General features: G+C 32.6%; 1 protein-coding gene across 1 annotated transcript in view; it reads right to left on the bottom strand.

Moving 5' to 3' along the window:
• Nucleotides 1–451: 451 nt before the first annotated feature.
• The window catches only part of LOC148304232 (UPAR/Ly6 domain-containing protein crok-like), a 38361-nt gene continuing 16966 nt past the window's right edge, over nucleotides 452–21846 (bottom strand). The window contains exons 2-3 of the mRNA XM_088268517.1: nucleotides 7052–7243; nucleotides 452–2044 (exon numbers count right to left, since the gene is read on the bottom strand). Of these exons, the coding sequence (XP_088124643.1) occupies nucleotides 1836–2044; nucleotides 7052–7243 (401 nt within the window). The 3' untranslated portion in view covers nucleotides 452–1835. The remainder of the gene's footprint in view (nucleotides 2045–7051; nucleotides 7244–21846) is intronic.

Here is a 21846-nt window from a genome sequence, read left to right as displayed (position 1 = left end):
AGTAAAAATATAGTTGTGAAAATACAGATTAATTTAAAAGAATGTTTTTTTGGGTACCTAATCAATTTGTGTTTAGTGACGGATTCGTACTGAAGTCCCTTTAGGGTCCCTTTAGGGAATATTTCTGAACTCGACGTGTGGTAAAACTACTTATAGAACAACAAAAAAACTAATGGATACCTAACAAAATCGTTATAAAAAAAGCTTTATTTTTTATTATATATAATATTAACTGTTGTTTTTATGTTTGGTGTTTTTCCATTAAAACATTTCTTGTTAAACGAAGGATAAAGTCAACTGGCCTTTACTAAAAGCACCCGGAAGAATGGACCCAATGCTGACACCAGATCAAATCAATTTCAATTTTCTGATCTTTTTAGTAGCACAAAATACAGGTTTTTATACGAAATAATTTATAATGATACCAACATCATACAAATAATAAAAAAGGTCATTTTAAATCTTTATTATATTTGCGAGGAATCTAAAGACGAAATAAGGATACATTTATTTATGTTAACTATTTATTTAACACATAAATTATGTCAAATTTACATATTAAGGCATTATTGTAATCCTATATAATGGACGGGATTCTGACAAGTGCCGGATTCAGGCGATTATTTATTACATTATTAAATTTGTTAGTTGAAATTGAAAATTAATTAGTTAAAGTCAAGACAAGAGAGACAAAACCTAGGTATTCAATTGTTTTGTTTATTATAGCTGTACATTTGAGTAGAATTAGTAATTAAGATATAAGATAATAAAAATGGTTTTATATTTATTAGAATGCATTCCTGTTAAAACTGTGAGATAAATATTGACGTTTCGTATTTAAGTACTCGTTAATGACACATTAAAAACAAAAAACAAAAAACTTCAATCTCCTGAATCATTTCGAACTCCAAAACAGGCGTAGAAGGTTTAAAATGGAAAGATATATTTAATTAGATTTTTAGAACTTGAACCCTGTCATCTGATCAATGTAACAAATACAATTAAAATAATATAAAAATACAAAATAAAATTAAGCTTAGATATTTCTAATACCTATACACATAAAAAAAAACTGGAAAGGGTTGTTTAATTCATAAAATTTTTTAAACTACAATATGATTAATAAACGAAAACACAAAGTAAATGAAAATAATTTACAATAAAAATATGTACAATATATAGTTTTATTTGTACTGGTTTTTAATTAAATATTGGCAGGGTACTCTGTAAAAATACGTTAAAAATAATCTGAATGTATTTTGTGTCGTACACAGTAGTTTAAACTAGGAAAACACACATTGAAAACGGAATTTCCTATTTTTTTTTAAAAATTCATTCTAATACAATTACAATATATCAGCCAACACAACCATTTTAGACAAAAAAAAAACAAACAATAAAACACATGTGCATACTCTTTTGTCCACAGTAATGATAATATTTAATGATGCATTTAGTAAAATGTTAAGTGTGATGAATCATATTGAACTTTTTTCATGCATAATATATTGTAACAAGATAAATGCGTACTGTTCTAAATACACATGTATTTGATCTATTGTAAATTTGAATATTAGAAACAAATAACATTGTGACTTATATCTTAAAACACCTAAGGCCATGAAACTAGAAAGTTCTCTAATGTAACTTTTAAAGATAGACATCTAAATTGAACATGCGATTTTAATCACTGCGTAAAACTTGCAAATACATTAAAGAATCGATTTGAAAACGCTAGGGTCAACCTTGACAACTTACAAAACATAGCAAAAATGACAACATCTTGTGAACAAACTGTGACGAGTGTTTAAAAGCAGATTTTCTGATTTTGTTGCTTAGCGCAGCAACAGCGACAGGGCCGGCATGAGGAGAAGGGCCGACATGACGCCCAGGGCGGGGGCCCCGTTGCAGCCGTCCGTGTCGCAGGTCTCGCAGAACAGCACCCTGATGTGGCCGGGGCCCGAGGAGCTGGTGGAGCACGTGCCCACGGGCTGGTCGGCCATCTGCCAGGCGCAAGCGCGAATCACAGTCAGGTCACCGCTCACTGAAAACAGATGAATTAATTATTTTCATTTATGCAATAGTTTTGTGCAATAAAACCTTATGTTTTATATTTACCTTAAATGTATGCACCTAACTATACTGTAATTAAGTAAAAAAAAATTACGTCAAACCTAACTTCAAACTCTGGATGCGTGTTGCAGGAGCCTGGGTGAGGACCTATCTGACATCGGATCCTTGATAGTTCATAAGGAACTCATGAGAGGTGGTATCATACATGATAAAAAAATAGTGAAGGACATTGGTAACATAAATCAAGCTAGAACACAAAATACCAAACCCTCTTCTAGTGGAACAGAAGGCCTGATGACGACAGTCAACAGACCGACTTCTCCTGAGAAGTTTTACATTTTCTCCCAGCAATGAGCAAATGCTGAGAAGCTCCTGGAGCAATAATCTAGTGTGGGTCCAATACCCACACTAGATTATTGCTCCAGTTCCCAACACAGATTAAAAAAAACATATTTTTTTAAGTTCGAAAAAACAAAAATCCACTTAATAATTTTTAAACCTTGTACATAATAAGCAAGGTAAATAATAAATGCAACTCACATCTTAAAAAAAAAACATTGAATTTTTCATATTGCTACCCTATTGATCAAATGAATCCATTGTTGTGTCGTGATCAACACGAAGTATCGATAAGAGTATGTTCGAGAAAATACAGGCAACTTGGAGCTGGAATTCTACACCCCTAGCTTCCTTCACATCCATACATCTAGCAATACGCATGTATTGCTAGATGTATGGATGTGAAGGAAGCTAGGTCTACGTAACTGGAGAGCATTCTCCAGTTACGTAGACTTTTGACACGACCAGATTTCAGGTTCTGAATGGTCTGGTCGTGTCAAGTCTTTTTTGGCTGACCTCGTTCTGTTTTGCTCATTCTGTCCGTTTGGTAGACACTCTCTCGTTATCCATTCCCTCCACAAGCCCATACCAACTTAAATGCATTTTCTTAATCTTTTCAACTATCCCTAGTTCAGCCTTACATTACTTTCATACATCTTCTTATAAGCCCAATTATGTTTCGAAATTTCAGTAAGCACTAAAAATGATAAAAACAACAAAATAAAATTGCCACATTGTGATTCGACGGAAATAACTGATTACAATAAATCGAAAAAACACATTATTCAAATAACATGAGCATAATTTAACGTTTTTGTGCCTATATAAATATATAGATTCAAGGTTGTTGGTAACATGTCATCTCATCAAATAGGTATTATCATTACGAAATACGTACGTGAATACGTACCTACTCACTTAGAAATATTATTTTTTGCCGTGTTAAAATGACGATACTTATTTCTCAAGTTCTAACAAAAGCAAACACTTTGGAATCTGATAAAACGAGCGTCCATAAAGTGCCATTGAAGAAGAACGAGATTTGTTTGAAGCTGTGGATGAAAAGTAAAAATAAAATTTGGTGGCTCTATGTATAAGGGTAGTGTCCTTCATTTAAATTAGACAATTTGATAAAAAAATATTTTTCATCCATTACTTATTGATTTGATTTTAACTTAATGGAATAACATAAGACGATGTCGTCAGCAATATGACATTTATTAAGGTATGTATATTCAGATACCTACAATAATAGCTTCGTCTCCAGACGAACTGATTTGGCTAATTTAATGAATTTCTGCTGTATCTACTTCACTTCGACTGTGTTTGGGGATCAATTTGATATTAAGTTGTACGGAAACGGAAATAGGTCGCGAAAACGTGCAAATCAATCAAATTAAATTATTATTTGAAGTATCTAAAATGACTCGTACATAAACTAGTACGAGTACGGACATTACCCAACCTAATGATGATATTTTCCATTTCCTTTCCTAAGGTACTAACTCTCTTCTCCATTTCCTTTTCCAATGTAATTAGAATGCCCTACACCTCAGTCTGTTTCACTTAAGTTCTGCTCTTATCAAACCACTCCAATAGAATTTGAAGCACAGGACTGTATATAACCCCAGGGGCGTGCCTTCCATATAGGTAGAAAAGCAGTGCCTATCCTAACTTATCGACGTAACATATAAAAACGCAACCAGTACCAGCTTCTACTGCTTACTACCTACTTCTACTACTTACACTAGTAAATAGTACCTAGCTTACCTTACTACCTACCTCTAATGCCTACCCTAATTAATTCTCAGTGCACGCCACTGTATAACCCTGCATGTATATAATTAACGAATATCATATCGGTACTCTATGTACCATTTGGATTAAGATAGGGGCTAGAATGGAAAAGACAGACGAAAAGATTTAACTTAGATAAGTTCAGATGAACTATCGTTGAATAAGTTACGTAGTCTCATTGGATTGGCAGGTACGGTTGTTCATATACGAGTAGGTACAGGCATGAGAAAATTTTTATCCGTTACTTCTATTGTTTATTTTTAAATATTCACATAATTAGAATGAAATATTCATCGTTTAAAATAAAGTTATATGTAAATAATCTATTGTTATTGCAAATTACTTGTATTAGTAGTCGTTGTCACGGGTTAGTGTGTGCTATGTGTCATACATACATGACATAATATGACGACACGGTTTAGTCATTTCTGTCATCGATTAAATTATACTATCTCATACTTGGCATAATACAATTTTGAATTGAAAATATAATCAACAGGGGAGAGGCACTGGGTCTTTTGTGTCGTAATGTCAAATTACAGTGATTATTTGAATGTTCAGACCTTACTTTCTGTAGTTGTTGCGTCCGTATTCTGTTCAATGTGCTAACTATTATTTCATTAATTGATTCGGCAGTCACTTTGTGGTAAAATCTATCCATTTTTAATTAAAGTTTTACTTAATATTGTCTATGTTTTAATGTCTTTATTACTGATAAGAAATAAAAAATAAAAAATAATAAAAACAATCACATAAATAAATAAAAATAAGAAACTGCTTCTACCCCCTCTTCAACATTCAACGTCATAAGGTCCCAACTCTAAAATTTAGAATTAGCTTCACCTACGGTGTTTGAAAATGATGCGTAATGCATCGAAATACGTGTCTCGATAGATTGTAAGAAATAGGGGTATTAACGAAGTAAAACTTAAATTAAAAATGTGCGAACTATTATTTAATATACTATTTTATATCGAAATACCATTTGAAATATTTTCATTTAATTTTACGAATAATAATTTTTATTTTAGAGATGTGTAGATGAAAAAATAATGTAAACAGCATTTATTATATTAATCCTAAACAATTGCTATGATAGATTTTTGAAATGGATTACTTTTAATTTTTCTTATTATTTATTTTATAAAACAATTAATTTTTTATTTATACTACCAGACACCGAATTATTGACCCTACGCATAATGACGGCGTTTACATAGGCGTTTCAACCAAAAATAATTTAAAATGGATATTCCAAAAGAGATATTCTGACGATAGTGTTTGCAAGCAGCAACCAACCGGAGTAAATGGAAAGAAGAAGAAGAGACCTAAAGCCAGCAGTGGAGGTCAGAGGCTTGTAAAGAAGAAGAAGAAGATTCAATAATGGCCAGAATTGTGAACGTTACAATGACAGTGACAACTTATGCCAGTCAAGTGCCAGGTCATAAGCCCTGGGACGCTCAGACTTCCATCTTCTTTCGCGTAAAAAAGAAAGATGCTTCGTCTCAAGTTAAGAAACCTATAATATACACTTTGAATTATTTAATTTAAACTAATTATATACCTATTTTTAAGTATAATTTTAAATATACCATGGTTTTTTTGTTAAATTTCAATATTAAATCGTAATTATTTTACCTGCATAATATTAACGCGACTGTTTGACCACAATAGATTTCAAAAAGTTTTTTATTGCAAAAATTATGTTTGTATTCCTAAGCAATAATACGCATTCGTGTTTCCCAGACAAGCAACTCTTTGGGCAGTCAATAAGGAGTAAAAAATACTTTTCCAATTGTTATTAATCGAGCTTTTAACCTCTAATGTGATAAATAATATATAATTTATAATTTTTACATAAACTTCATTGTTAAATATGTAAATCGGATTATTATTACTCAGTGTTCAACAGTAATTATCATTCAGAACTTGATTACTGTCTGATTGAAGGTAAATGTTTATCAATTAGATAAATTACTGTATATCCAGCGCCGGATCTGGAGTCTTGTAACTTACTGAAAAGGGATGGGAATATACAAGGATGTAAACTAATTCAAACATATTATTACCCTTCCCTTGTAAGTAAGTGCCTGGGCACTGTGCCAGTAAACCTACGTAGGTTCGGTACCGCCTATATCTCAAAATCCGGAGAGCTAGACTGATCACCGTGCCTCGATATAAATAACGAAGATGAAAAACACTATTGGTGAGTACTTGGTGAGCCACCAATACAATGCCTGCATTGCCCCTATTCTCTTATACGGCTATGAAACATGGCACCTTACAAGAGCCCAGAGCAGCCGTGTATGTAGCTTTGAGAATAGGTGACTGCGAAGGACTTCAGGCGTGCGGTGGTTTGACTTTGTAAAGAATGAAGAGATAAGGCGTAGGACGCAGTAAATGTTGGTCGCAACTGTCATCAAGATAAGGCCATTCAGTTGGCTAGGCCATGTACTCCGCGGGCCTCCCGAGAGCCTTAATCAAGCTTGCCTCTTGTACAAGACATCAAGTTCGCGCCGCCCAGGACGACCACTGCTGACAATTCGTCGGCAGCTCTCGTCTGAACTTCGGGGCACGGACCTGAATTGGGAGGAGCTGGTGGCCGACAGAAAAGCCTGAAGACAGTTTGTGGACTCTATGTGCTCCACATAGGGAGGGGATATAGTTAAATAATAAAAAGAAGAAGATGGAAGAATCTAGAGAGCAAAGATTGATCATGTTGTCACCATATAACTGACGAGCAAAGGGTCAAAGAAGCATATAGCATATACAAATCCTTTTGATGCCTTAATCTTCGGCAACTTCGCTAAGTAGTTTACTTGTACATGAGCGTTATTCTCACCGAGCTGTTCGGTCTTCTTGCAGACGGAGCGAGCAGTGTTGATGTAGGGGTAGGACGCCCCGGCGCCCGTGTTGGGCGCGTCGCAGTTGGTGAGGCTGTAGCCGTGGGCGCCGCGCGGCACCGTCGAGTTGAAGGGGTCCCCGCAGCGCGGGTCCAGGTCGGACGCGCAAGTCCAACACTGCACCCCCCATGCTGAAACAAGACAAACATGTCAATTAGACCTCGAAGATGAAATGATCCAATATTTTTTTTGGTTTTCTGTTCTAAGGCATTCTGATTCTAAACATAAAAAAACACTTTATTTTCATTTTTCGCTTTTTAATGTTTGCTTTACGTCGTAAGCATCAAAGTTTGGGTTTCTTTTCTAATGCTTTAATTCTTATTTTTCGCTTTTTAATGTTTGCTTTACGTCGTAGGCATCAAAGTTTGGGTTTCTGTTCTAATGCTTTAATTCTTATTTTTCGCTTTTTAATGTTTGCTTTACGTCGTAGGCATCAATGTTTGGGTTTCTGTTCTAATGCTTTAATTCTGATTCCAAACATTAAAAAAAAACACTTTGCTTTAATTCTTCTTCATCTGTGTTAAGTATTAAAAAAAATTAATAATAACTCTTATAATTGGAGATTAACCAGATTTGTGAACAAGTATTTGGACACACTCAACGTGTTGTTTTCGTTGATTTTATGAACAACAGTTGGTAGCACTTAGATCAACCCAACAGCAAATTGCATATTATTTATGAAGGATGCAGTAGTGAGTGATAACTTATCTATCATATGTAGCTGCAACAACCGCCTTGTGTATTACTAAGTTATAAAATGGCACCAAGACAGTGTTAACAGGATGTTGAATTATTCTGTTTCATTTGCGATTAATTTATTAAGAAGCAAAAAAATGCTTTGGCAACAAATCTGAAGCATATATTAATGACATTTTCCAGATAAGTTTCGATAGAGTACTATAGCACACTACTTTACCAATTAAAATTAAATACTTGTAGGTAGATGGTTAATTCACTACAGGCTATCAGAAGATGCTCGCTAATTGGTGAAGAGCTAATTGGTCAAATGAACAATTGGAAATTAATTATTATCCCCACAAGTCCATCAAGAAATGTCAATACGAAAAAATTCATTCATTAAATTTAGATTAGTTTGTGTAAGTTCTTGCGTGTTCGTAATAGAAAATGAATTATTTTAGTTGTTCGTTTCTCTGCGTATGTGCTTTAAAAATAATAGCAAAACAACGATTAGAAAACTCTCAGGATATTGAGCGTTTCTTCCAAGTTCACATAGTAAGAACAGGCGTTTGAAAAAATCTCGCATGGAAAAGCATGCATCTTTAAAAAAAAATATATGATAAGTGTACATATCTTAAGTACCTCTGGTTTTACTCATGGGACTACTACTTAACAATATTTTTTTTAATAAAAACCTGTTAAATTTCCATTTTCTGTTCTTGTTCACCAAAATGAATATCAATTCCATAAAACTTATTTTTTTGTGTTCTTGACATCATTAAGATAGGGGGAAACTAATCAAATAAATATTTTAAAAATAAGATCGCAAACAATGTTTTATATTTGTGACGGTGATCGTGAGTTTTGTTGACAGCATAGTATGCTGAGAAGTTATGATTAATCATGTAAAGTGTATACAGGACATGTGGGGCGAACGGTTAACAAGAGAATGACTAAGAAAGTATGTGAGGCGAATGTGAGTGGGACTACAGAACGAGGACGGCCGAAAAATTAGAAAGATCAGATCGATCAGAACCTAAAATCTGATGGTGTCAAAAGTCTGCGTTACTCGGAGGGCATGTATGCCTAGATGTATGAATGTGAAGTAAGCGAGGAGTGTATGTTAGGACATAAGAGGGTGGCGTTTATCCTCACAACCTACCCTTGCGGGGAAACGGCGTGATGGTAGTAGAAGTAAGATATTTTCCCTTGATATATTAAGATATATGCCCTTGATTTTTAAAGGCCCAAAATTGTTGGTCATTTGGAATTCTGGTCAATTTAAACCAGAATCAGTTTTTTTAAGAAAATGTTTTAAAAAACGCGTACATTCGTAAACTGTAATCAGGTTGTCGCAAATGTCTTTTTCGTAATGTTAGAAATGTTAACATTTTTAATATATGTATTAAATTTATAGAAATGTTTATTTACTTGTAAATATAATATATCTTTACGTAGATCCTGAACTCCAGACATGGTATCATAAAGCAGGAGATGTCTCGTAAATATTTTTATTTTTCTTTGTATTCATGGGCCTTTGGTTTTCAATCTAAACATTCTTTGATTCGTTCTTTTAACGTTTTCATTATTCAAACAAGATTAAACCCCATACTTTGATTACAATTACAAATAATAAGTATTTATTCGGTTCTTGTTTACCCTCGTCTAAATGTGTATTTTAATAGGTAAAAATTAATACAATAATAGGTAAAGTTAATACAATTTATTTTGCAAATGTGCAATGTTTTTGTCCGCCTCCGTAGTGTAATGGTCAGCACGCTCGGCTACCGTTCTGGAGGTCCCGGGTTCGATTCCCAAGGGGGGTAAAATAAATATAAGTGATTTTTTTACTGTAATATTTATACAATATTACCCTGAACTGGTACCTGAAGCGGAAGGCTGATCACCTTTCCTTCATGTGTAAACGATCAAGATAACACTGCGTTTATATGACGCAGTACCCTATGCACCATTGGGTGCGGATAAGGGTTTTTTTTATTTTTTTAAAACATTTTAAAAAACACAAATAAGTGTTTATAAAAGTGGGATTACACAATGTGAACGATGAATGATAAGGATTGTGTTATATTACCATACCATAAAGTTATCAATGCTTTTAATATACAAAATACCTTTAACATTGCTTGTAGCTATTAAAACAGGTTGTGAGTGCAACATTGTAATGAAGTTAAATACAGAAATAATGACTAATCTAAGCTTAAAGAGTATCGTAATGAATTCATCTTGATGTATGTATGTATATTTCTTTTGGCATTAACTATTAACTAACGAATAAGTTTATTCATTTGGTCAAAAAATCAGTAATTGATAACCGTAAGTCAAATGTCATTTAATACTCCTGTCTAAAACAGAATTTATTGTAAAAATAAAAATGATGCATTTTTAATAGAGAACGTTAACGAAGTTTCAATAATTTTAATTAAATTAAACATTTGAATAATCCACTGAATTGAGTTTTATTCAACCTGCGTATTATAGAGTAACAACTTGGGTCAAATTCTTGGAAACTCAAAATCAAAAGTAAACATATTAGATAGAAGCGGTATTTATGAAATTTCTTGCGGTGACTGCGATAAAAAATGTACTGGCCAAGCTGCGAGAAATCTAAGAATTAGAATTAGAGAACATCGTCGTGGTCTAACAAGTAATTATTTTTCGGAATTTGCAAATCATATCATGGAAACTAACCACTCATTTGACTCTCATACACTTAAATCATTACACTCTGTTACAAATAAAGGTCAAGTCATGAATAATTTAGAAAATTTAGAAATACATAAAAATTTTAATTCAGATAAAACAATAATTAATAATATAATGTTTCAAAATACGTCACCATTATTATCAATGTTTCATTTTACAAAAAATGTTGTTCCTTAACCCCCCTACCTATATTTATTAACTTATATATACACCTAAATATATTTTTATTCGTTAGTTTTAATTTGTACCAGAAGATGAAAACTATTGTCGTTTTCGAAACTAGTCGTAAATAAAAATAAAACTCAATTCAGTGGATTATTCAAGTGTTTAATTTAATTAAAATAATCATGTCATTCCACAAAGTTAATGCCGAATCAATAAATAATATAAGTTTGAATAACGCTATCGTTATTACCAATTTTTAGCTACATTAAAAATATAGCTAATTTCGTTAATAAATTATTTGTAGAGTAAGTAAAATGAAAAATTAAATTAATAAATTGTAATCTATACAAATATCACGCTTTGATGTGAAAATGCATTATGTGATGTGAAAATGTTCCCATGAAAAAGATGAAAAAACATAAACTATGAAATAAGTACATAAACACTAATATAGATTTTATCTGACATTATATTCTGTAGATAATAAATATAATTTGGGCTCAGAGATAATCCAGATCGTTCAGGATGTTAGAGGTGAAAAAAGTCAAATTAATGAACGAATAAAGATTCGGCTAGTTCCACGGCGCTTCTGTTCATTCGTACCACGACTCCGCGACTTATCCGAGGCAGGCACCGTGACGGTAACAATACACTAATATTTTATTGTGATGAACATCACGTTTTAGAAAACTAGCATAGATACTCGTTTGATCGATTCAAGCTGTTCTTGCCGTGCGTGCAGTGAGGTACCTACGTGACCCGGAGATCTGATTTCATCTACAGCGGCTACAAAACGACTTCTGTATTTGTAGAAGTTGGCAACGAAGCCCGATATTGAAATCCCGGGCTTTTTGTTCAGTTCACAGATAGTAGTGGACTAGAAAAGAGTATTTGTACTAACTCCGGACGAGCGCACCTTTGAATATAAAACGCAGTCGTAAAATTAAAAAGTTTCCACAGTTGCTCGATATGGTTCTGACTAGTACTAGAATTATACGTTTAAGTGAAGGACATTTTTAAAAATAATTTTAAAAGTCATTTTTCAACCATACTAAAAACGATAAAATATATAGAATTTTTATCATGTCTAATATCTGGTAATCTTTTCTATGGAACACATATTTTTTCGTCTTTAAATTAAATTTCCAATAACATTAAAACTATCTATTTATTTTTACGTCTCAAATTTTTGCATTGAGTTGAGTTTTGATCACTGATGAAACATACTAGATCTTTATGTTTTTTCTTCTCAATTTATGCTTATTTTCTAAAATGAAGTTGTTTTGCAACATTATAACAACATTTTTGCTACGTGATATAATTCTAGAAGCCATTACATGAAATTCTTGCAGTGGAGTACAACATTTTTATCTAAATACAAAAAATCAAGGTTAACAAGAGATTAAAAGCGAAAAACAGCCATCTGTATGAAAGTTCCTTTAAAATGGGCGTGACTCATTATTAATAGGCAACTTTCGTTGAAACGTTTTGACGATGTTAAATGATCGAATGTTAAATGATGTCATGTTGTAAGGTTCTCCATTTTTCAACTCCCACATGTGAGGCTCATTGTTGTAAATTTTGTACATACTGTAAGGTATGCGCGTTAGAGAGAGTCTACCAGACAGTGATGGAATGATGGTAAGTGTGAATGCGTTTAGCTGAGCTAAAGCGAACAAAATATTGCTGGTCTATGTAGAACCTCTTAACGCCAAGTATTCGTTAAATCACAACTTTATTTTCTCAACATTTACGTAAATGATTTTTTCTTTAAAACATCGTTTTGCATTGAAAAAGTGTTTCTTTGAAATAATTATACGGTTTTGAAAAGAAAAGAGTTATTGAAAGATATGGTTTAAAAAAAAAACATATATAATTTTTTTTTCCATATATATTCTTTAAAAAAAATCAAATTCATATTTAAAAAAAAATGAACATGAGCACACGACCAGCCCTGAGCTGACCGCATTCTGATTTGAGCGCTTGACAAAGCTTGAGATCTAAGCCTTAAGTTGCTAGGAATCAGTATTGTCAGTCCGCGAATGAGTTATTGTCATAGTGGCATATTTAATATCCCGTGAATTCACGGGAACTTTTAAGGTCATACATACTTTATATTTAATAAACATAAAAAAAGTCAAGTTATGTTGTAATATTATACGCGTCTGCGCATTGTTTGGCTTGTGTTCATTGAATGTTCCTAAAATTATTTAAAAATATATATATAAATCCCGTTTACAAATATTTGACCAGCTCTGTCAAACTCTATGTATATGCGAATTTATCGATTTTAATTAATGTCACTACACAGTTTCAAACTTGTTTTGCGTACGCTACTGGTTTGTTGTAATGTCACTACACCGTTTCACACTAGCTATGCGTACGCCGCTGGTACGTTGTAAATGACATTACTATGATGAACTTGGGGTTAAATAAGTTAATCCAATCTAGTCGCCTGATGACTCACAGGATATATCACACTTCATAACTAATATCATTTTACAGTCATGATTTTATAAATTCTTTAATAATTGAAGAAATTGACTATTTATTTGTATATTTGAGGGACAGTTTAGACTAGCTAATAGAGAAGACATGTCAATAAATTTAAAGGATTACCCACATAATGTGTATGGCATGATAGAATAATTGAAATTAATTGAACTAGTCTCGATACTGCTGTCATTTTTCATGACAATTTTATTTTATCACTTAATCAATTTTAGTCCGCCTCCGTAGTGTAATGGTCAGCACGCTCGGCTACCGTTCTGGAGGTCCCGGGTTCGATTCCCAAGGGGGGTAAAATAAATGTAAGTGATTTTTTCACTGTAATATTTATTCAATATCACACTGGACTGGTACCTGAAGCGGAGGGCTGATCACCCTTTCCTTCATGTGTAAACGATTAAGATAACACTGCGTTAATATGACACAGTGCCTTATGCACCATTGGGGTGCGGATAAGGGTTTTATTATTATTTATTATTATTAATAAATTTTAACTATCAATAAAAAAGTTGCACTCTCTTAGTAAGCACAGTACTCAACGTATGTGATTTAATTTGCTTGGGGTGATCAAATGTGAATTTAGAGGACGAATTTATACATTTGGGGCTGAAAAAGAGGTGAGGCAATGCGTCTAAAAAGGTTGGGAATCTCTGTGTGTGCAGCTAATAATTCAATTTAGTGTATTTATAATGTTAATTTTATTCATTCTATACTAATTACATACATATTTGAATATATATAATATATTCTTCTTTTATTTTATAACACCTGTCCACACTGTTAAAACTGCATCAAATGGACGCGGTGTTCACTCGATTGCTAAATACACGGAGGCTAGGTGATCAGTCCTGCGTTCAAGATTATTAAATTCAGATGATGGGATAAAGATGACGTAGGTGAACAAGCTCAGCGACATCGCTGCTATATAGGAAAATATATTAAGGAGAAATGAAAAATGGAAGGTAGGGCAAGCAAAATATGTAGCTTTAATAGCTAGGGCACACGAAAATGCGTAACTTGAACATAACTTATTTGTGAAAGGTTTTTATTTAAAAAAAAAAGATCTCTCTTGTAATATTAAAAGAAAAATTGTCTTGGAAAAATGTCTAAATATAACAACTTGTGTTTTGAATATTAAAAGCTCATTTCACATTTCATATAATAAAAGTTTTAGAATATTATTTATAGATATTTAAATATTTACCCTCAAAACTTTTATATTTAGCATTACGCATAAATTCTTCTAAGACAATCATACCATTATATAATTATTTTTATTATTATTATTAGAATAACCAAGAATAGCTCATTGAAAAATCAACATATATTTTCTTTTAAAGTAACTGTTCGATAAAGTAAGATGCAATTTCGTTCTGGCGTCATATCAAAGATATAAAAATATTACTTCGTTAGCTAATACGATTATGACTGCAAAGTTTCAAATTTATCAGAAATGCAAAGATTTATACTCGTATAAAGATTTTTCAAATACTATGATGAAATCAATTGGTACTATGTTCTGTTTAAACATATGTACATGTCTATGTTCGTATGTTTCTACATTTTTTCTAGTACTATGACAAATGTAGTATTTACGTAAGCATATACATAAATGTGTGAAATTCTTACGTTTATATGTTAGACGTAAGTTATAAGACAATGGAAGCGTATTATTCCTTCGATTGCTTTGAAAAGCACACAATTTGTTTTGTAGTTTTTCCACGCAGACAATAAGTACGCCATAGTCCTATTGACGTACTCGTAAATACTTAACGTAATTGGTATTGACTGACAATCGAAGGACACAAACTTAGTCATTTGTGTCACTAAGAACTCGCTATTACATGGATCCTCAAACTGGCACTTTAAAAGTCTGAGTGACTACAGAAAGAGTTATATATTTGTACGAGTATATCTATCGCCAGAATATATGTATGTACAATACATTATTTGGCAGCAGTTCACAAAGTGGTCGCTGCGCCTTTTAAAGGTCAAATTTATATTCAATTTGATTTCTAGTATTCAACCTCTTCGCGCGTATTGCCCCAGCCATGGGGCTATAAAATACCAGGCAAAATACCATTTTATGGTCCCAAATTTGGGTCCATATGCTATCTTTCTTATAAATACTTCCAGATTACGTCAAGAATTGAACTAGCAACGCCGTCTATTGATGATACAAGACAATAAAATGATTTATCGGCTAGTTTCATATTTTACCGATTGAACAAACCATGTTTTAAACTGTCATGAATATCTTACTATTCGAGAGATATATGTCGTGGGGGCGTGATTTTCAAGGACAAAACAAGACTTTTTGTCCGTGAGGTAGGAGGCTTTCCAGGACCCAACATATTTTCTATACGGTAGGATGTGGGAAATTGTTCCTCAATATTACTTTCACTATTCAGATGGGGCATTACCCATGAACTGACTAGGGGCCCTGCTTGGATGCTTGACTTGGCGCTCTCGTACATTGTGCATTTTGAAAAACGGCCCTGGGATTTTCAATTCTAACTGACCCTCCAATAAATACCATGAAGCCACTCGAACCGCTCTCCGTTCAAAGCTAGGTTATTAAGATCTTTATATGACCTATGCCTACCTTCTCCATTAACTCCTTCGCATTACTCCTTTTTGGTCTTCCTTTTCCTATTTACTCTTTTTTCTCTCTCTCTCTTATTGTAGTTTGGGTTATCCGCCACCGGATATATCATTGGCAGCTGTTCTCAAACGTTTTGGATGACGGAAACCCCTTGAAACACTTAATATTTTACGGAGCCATTAAAAGGTCAAAACCTGGTTGTATGTTCATTATTTAATCATAATAATTTGAGAAAATCTTACAAAAATGTGTTCATTATACAATACTGACTTCTACAGCAGTATAAAGTCTTCCTTTTCCTCTCTACACTCCTATTATCTTCTCTCTTATTGTAGTTTAGGTAGTATTACCGCAGGACATATTTATGACTGCGGGTCTTTAAATTTTTTGGCGACGGAAACCCTTTGAAAGACTAAATGTTTTACGGAGCCATTCAATAAACAAGATTTAGTTTATCACAATTATTTAAGAAAAATCATACTAAAATAGGTTCATCATACACTCCTCACTTCTTCAACAGTATACAAAACAACACGTAGAAATGCAATACCTACTCGTAAAAGACATTTTTTTTCAGTTTGAAATTGACGCAGTATAGTAGATTTATTATGCTGCTTGTCGCGGCGGAGCCCGCAGGGGTCTTACGGAGCGCCAGGGCTCCGCGGAACACACTTTGAGAGTCGCTGACCTATGGTAATCAGGACTGTAAAACGGGTAGATATAAATGCTTAATCATCGCGGTAGATATTTTCAATAATTTTTTGACATTTAAAATTAAATCAAAACTATAGAATGATAATGACTGGTTCAAAAATAGGATAGGTAAACGCACGGTTTATATTATTTTCTTACATCTCAACATAGATGAACAAGAATATGAATGTCTGGGCATTTACGGGGCTTATGATTGTTATAAGCTGGTTTAAGTGATCACTTTACACACATGTAACATTCACTAATTCTAGCTGATTAATTTATGATTGACAACCACACAACTTATTTTTTATTATTACTGACTTTTGAATTGACTGGAATTTTACTAGAGACATCTATGGTGAGATGATGGCATGGTTTATAATTTGTTAATCGTATTTTTTTCCTCGACTTTGAGTGCCTAGCGGCTGTATTTGCAGGCTGACCCATATTTTTTGCTAGTGTTCTTTGTTATACTTTGTAATATCTTGAATAAATTAATCATACAAATACTGTAACGTATCAATGTGAAGCATATATATTATTTATATACAAAATATACATAATTTGATGAACAATCTCGGCCACTCCTAAATTATCGTGACTTCATGCAAATGGTTTTATGATTCCGCTATTAGGTGTAGAATTGCATTACAAATTGTTATTTGCATTAATATCTTGTATTAAGTATGTACCTATATGAAAATAATAGATAATGATCACAAATTTAACCACAATAACGTAGAAATCCCAAAAACAATCATTACGAAAATAATAAAAATGCAAAGAAAAACCTTTTAAAGATATTTCAATACATATAAAGAAGTTATTGAGAAGTTAAAGCATGATGATTGTGGGTAAACAAATAAATTTTATGCAACTAAAAAGTGATTACTTCAGCCAGTCGATGACAGGTCGTGAGTCACGTAAAATCCGTAAAAGTTTTATATTTCCTTCTCGTAAAAAATCGTCATCTTGATATATTCAGATAGTAATTTCAGTTTTTTATTGTATGAATATTTCTATCCAAATGAATAAATTTGAAGGTACAATTCTACTCTCTAATTTCTAGAATGCAGATTATTGATTTTTCAAAATAAATTGATTAATATTTGATGCTAGAGTTCTTGCAGTGATTAATTTTTATATTTATTTTAATATGCTATTTCTTATATAGTAAAATAAATTAATTCGGGAAAATTCGGGTTCTTAGAAAAAATGTCGCCATTTTAATGGAAGGTGATATATTTTCTTTCATTCAATGTCAAAGGTCAAACAGTTGCAAGACATATTAACAGTGCAAGGTTAACACGTTCGGTATGTATGAAAGACGTCCAGTGTTCGGATGCTCGATTTCCTACTGGGTGGACAAAAACAGGTGTTTTTAATTTTGATTAGTAATAATCTCTGTTCTGGCATTAAGGAATGTTTAATTGAAATTTAGAATCATAATAACGCTGCATCAGTGTGATGCAGTGCCCAGTGCATCTTTAGATGCGAGTTTGGGAAAATACTCGAGTTTGGTAGATTGTCATTGTGAGCTTTTCAAATTGTTTGTCGAGTGGGTAAGATAATATAATCAGGTAAACTTATAAACGGTGAAATATGTCACATTGTAGGCATACGTGGATAAAAACTAGTCAAACGCGGTTACACATATCTTGTTATTTGCCATAAAATATCAGGTTCGTTCAAACGAGCCCTTTCATTTAATGTAACCTAACCTCATTTTTCCATTATGATTAATATCATATTAATTCAATTTATGATTCTTTCAAATGGACTGTGGTTCGTGGTTAGTGTCGCGGACTCTAAGGTAGAATTCTAGGTTCGATACCACTCTACCACACATTGATTCCTCTTTTGTTATAACGGGCTACAAAAACAGAATGAAAATGAAAATATTCACATTTATATTAATACTAACAACACAAATATTTCCCTTTAAAAAAAACATAATAATTACAGAAGTACGTACATACTATCAACGTATCTACTGTCGTTAATTCCTATATTTATTATGATACATTTACAACCAACTATGTATGTATTGTAATACTAATAAATTAATATAAAAACACGTTTTTTCCTGACTATTTTTACTTACTAAACGCAAACTTTTTTGTACTTAGTAATATTTATTCAATTTGACATGTACACATACTTCCATGCTAAGTTCATTGCAAACAGTACGTTCTAGAAAATCCGTGAATTCGATTGATTTTCATGGTTTCAATATAAAATATTGAAGAATATATATAAATACTGGTTAAACTTGCTTATTTTTCGACACCTGATGTAAGCTTTTTTTAAATGTTGGCATTGTATTAATTGAATTAAATATTAAATACCCTCGGAAAATAAGGTTCAAAATTAAAGAAAATCGTCATTCGTCTCTGTTTATAATCCAACAATGTCACCAGGTAATAGATACAAAGTGCACACGAGTTACAATTACGGGTACAATTATAAGACTTCCAGATAAATTATTTCAATTACCATCGCTGGCTTCAGTCAAGGACACTGCAATAGTTCATATGAAGAGATACAATAAACAAAAGCAATAAAATTATACTAAACATAGAATTCATTTTACTGGGTTTCATGAAGGTAGATAGCTACTCCCTTTAAAACATGATTATTTATTTAGAAAATAATAAAACATATTCGTAACGTTAATAGGTACGTTTCCATTATTCATACGAACGAATCTTGAAGATAAAGAGGGAGAACCAGACCAATAAAATTGAAAAAAAAGACAAAATATCCCTTGACACTTCTGAACACGTATGTTCAATCAATGCATACTTTTACAAATGGAACATATGGAATTATGACATATCGCTCACTCCTTTCAAGAACGTCATAAATCAAAATACTTGATTTTTCAGGAGAACGATTTTAAAGTTAAAAATATAACACAATGTATTAAAAATAAATATCAAAGCACATATTGAATTTTTTATTGCGCAACAAATCTTTTTAGGTAAAACCTGAAGGTTTTTTCTACATTTGAAAAATATTTAATTTATTTATAAAAATAATTAAACAATACATTTTCTTCAAAATGCAAAAACAACATTTTCTGCCCTGTAGCGGGTAAATATTAAGTTAAAAATATGCCTGTTTTGCTGTGATATAGTACATTTTCTGGGCATTCCGAAAACATGCACAACTGGAAATTGACTATTTTTGATTTATGACGTTCTTGAAAGGAGTGAGCGATATGGAACGTAGACATGGACTCTCTTTTGGGCAAACTTGCTGTGAAGCAGAAAACCGTGGAACGAGCGTTGTTAAAAATATATATATTAAAAAAAAATTATCACTATAATTCATAACACACGACTAGTTTCTAAAACTGCAGATTTTTTCATCTAAAGATGAATAGTAACGATCTAACTTTGTTAAAGATCTCCTCGAGAGATAAAGAATCCAATGAGTATCTAAACGATACAAATGATCGTGGTTTGCTTACATCACATAAACCAACGCTAATCCTGAGTGGGATCATTATTTTACAAAGCTAGGATAAAAATGGTAGAAGGTGGAATTGAAGAGTCCTGTAATGAAAGTTACGATAAGAGGCATGGAGCAAAAGACGTCTACACATGCGCTGGGAGGACGACATTAATTAATTGAAGTACTGTATTGAACGGATGAGGACTATCCAGGACGGGGATCAATGTTGGATCTTCAGCTTTCTTCTTGTGTCCAGTATTGAACAAAGGCCTCCCTGTTGAACTTCCACAGTTCTCTGTTGGACGCGATGTCTTTCAGTGTAGACCCGCCACTTTTTTCAAGTCTCGGACCATATTGTCTGGAGCCTGCTCACGCTTCTGAGTCCTGTTCGAAGTCTCCAGTCAAGAACCTTGTTTATTTGATTTTTTAAAGAAAAAATAAATTTGTGTCTTTATTATTTACACAAATATTTCAATTTCATACTATTTCTGTGAGACTACTCGTAAGTGGCTCATTATTAGAAATAAGTATCAAATTGTGGTAGAGTGGGTTCGAACCGAGAAACTCTGACTTAAGAGTCCGCGACACTAATCACGGGGCTACAACCCGACATATTTTTCGTCCATCTATTTTCAGACTTACGTGACACAGTTGGATATTGAGGGAGAATACTTAAAGTTGGATGAAAAATGGCTCCTGAAGTAAGATAGTAATAGCATATATATGCGTACAGATAATATATTACAGAAATGTCTCTACCCACACTTATTCAAATGTTTTACATACATTGTTATCAAATAAGAAATTTTCGTAATCAAATAATATATTGGTTATGACACCTATAATTATAAACTAAACGTTCTAGGAATTTTCTGTATACAGTGTGTCAATATTTGAGCGTCATAATGTTTTTGTTAGTTTTCCAATGAGTTTTTTTGTGATCTATCTCAAACACTTGCTAAGCAAGCTTTATGTTTTTATTACTGTTGTTGATGCTGTATATATTTTTGTTTTATGATACAGGATTTGTAAATTGTAAAAGAGGGTAAATGATTTTGTAAGACATGTTTTTCCTTCGACTCCTTCTGTTAACGTTCGTGTCCTTCTGACGATCCTTTCCCTTTGAATAGGAATACGTTTTGTTTTGTTTCGTTTTACGTATCCAACTTTAAAGCTTAAGTAGTAATTATCATTTCAATTTCTCTAAAACGACCTCAATGTCGAACACTGGTGTTTTTCGATGTTGTTATTATTGTATTTTTTATGCATGCTACTTCACTGATGTGTTTTTGGTTAGTGTTAAGTTCTAGCCCATCAGAGCGATGATTTGGAAAGTAGTATCGTTATTAGAAAATGTACGTTGTAGGCAACAGCCATAAATCATACATTTTTATTTCGAACGTAACGGTACGTATTTATTACGCATATTTATTAGACGGTAAAATATGAGGTGAAGCTTGACGATGTGACAGAATACTATTCTAGTTACAAAGTGTTAGCAAAAAGTATGTAAACGTGTCGATTTTATGTAGAAAGTACGAGTATGTAGAAAAAAATAACATATTAAGTTTAAAAATTAGTACTCATTTTATGCTATTCGTGCCAATTATTTAAAGTTTTATTTATCCCGTAGCTGGAGGTTCTCTTAATAATAGCGTCGATATTCAGCCAAATTTCACATCGGAATTCGATATTAGATACTAAATTTGATTGCATATCAATGGATTCTTCTGAGAACTCATACAAATTCCTAGAGGCTTGTATATTGAAAGCTTACACTAATACAACCCTGAATGATGTAGCCAATAGTTTAATTCCTATTTTCTACCATTATTTCACCTACATTTCCTTTTAAACATAGGACTCATTCACATGTAATATTAAGTATATTCTATTTCT

The sequence above is a fragment of the Brachycentrus maculatus genome, unplaced genomic scaffold, assembly GCF_059751285.1.
Source record: "Brachycentrus maculatus isolate JH-2025_06_01 unplaced genomic scaffold, ASM5975128v1 h1tg000326l, whole genome shotgun sequence".
Lineage (NCBI taxonomy): Eukaryota > Metazoa > Arthropoda > Insecta > Trichoptera > Brachycentridae > Brachycentrus > Brachycentrus maculatus.
Note: the sequence above shows the minus strand (reverse complement) of the source record. Positions and strands in the feature narration are given on the sequence as shown.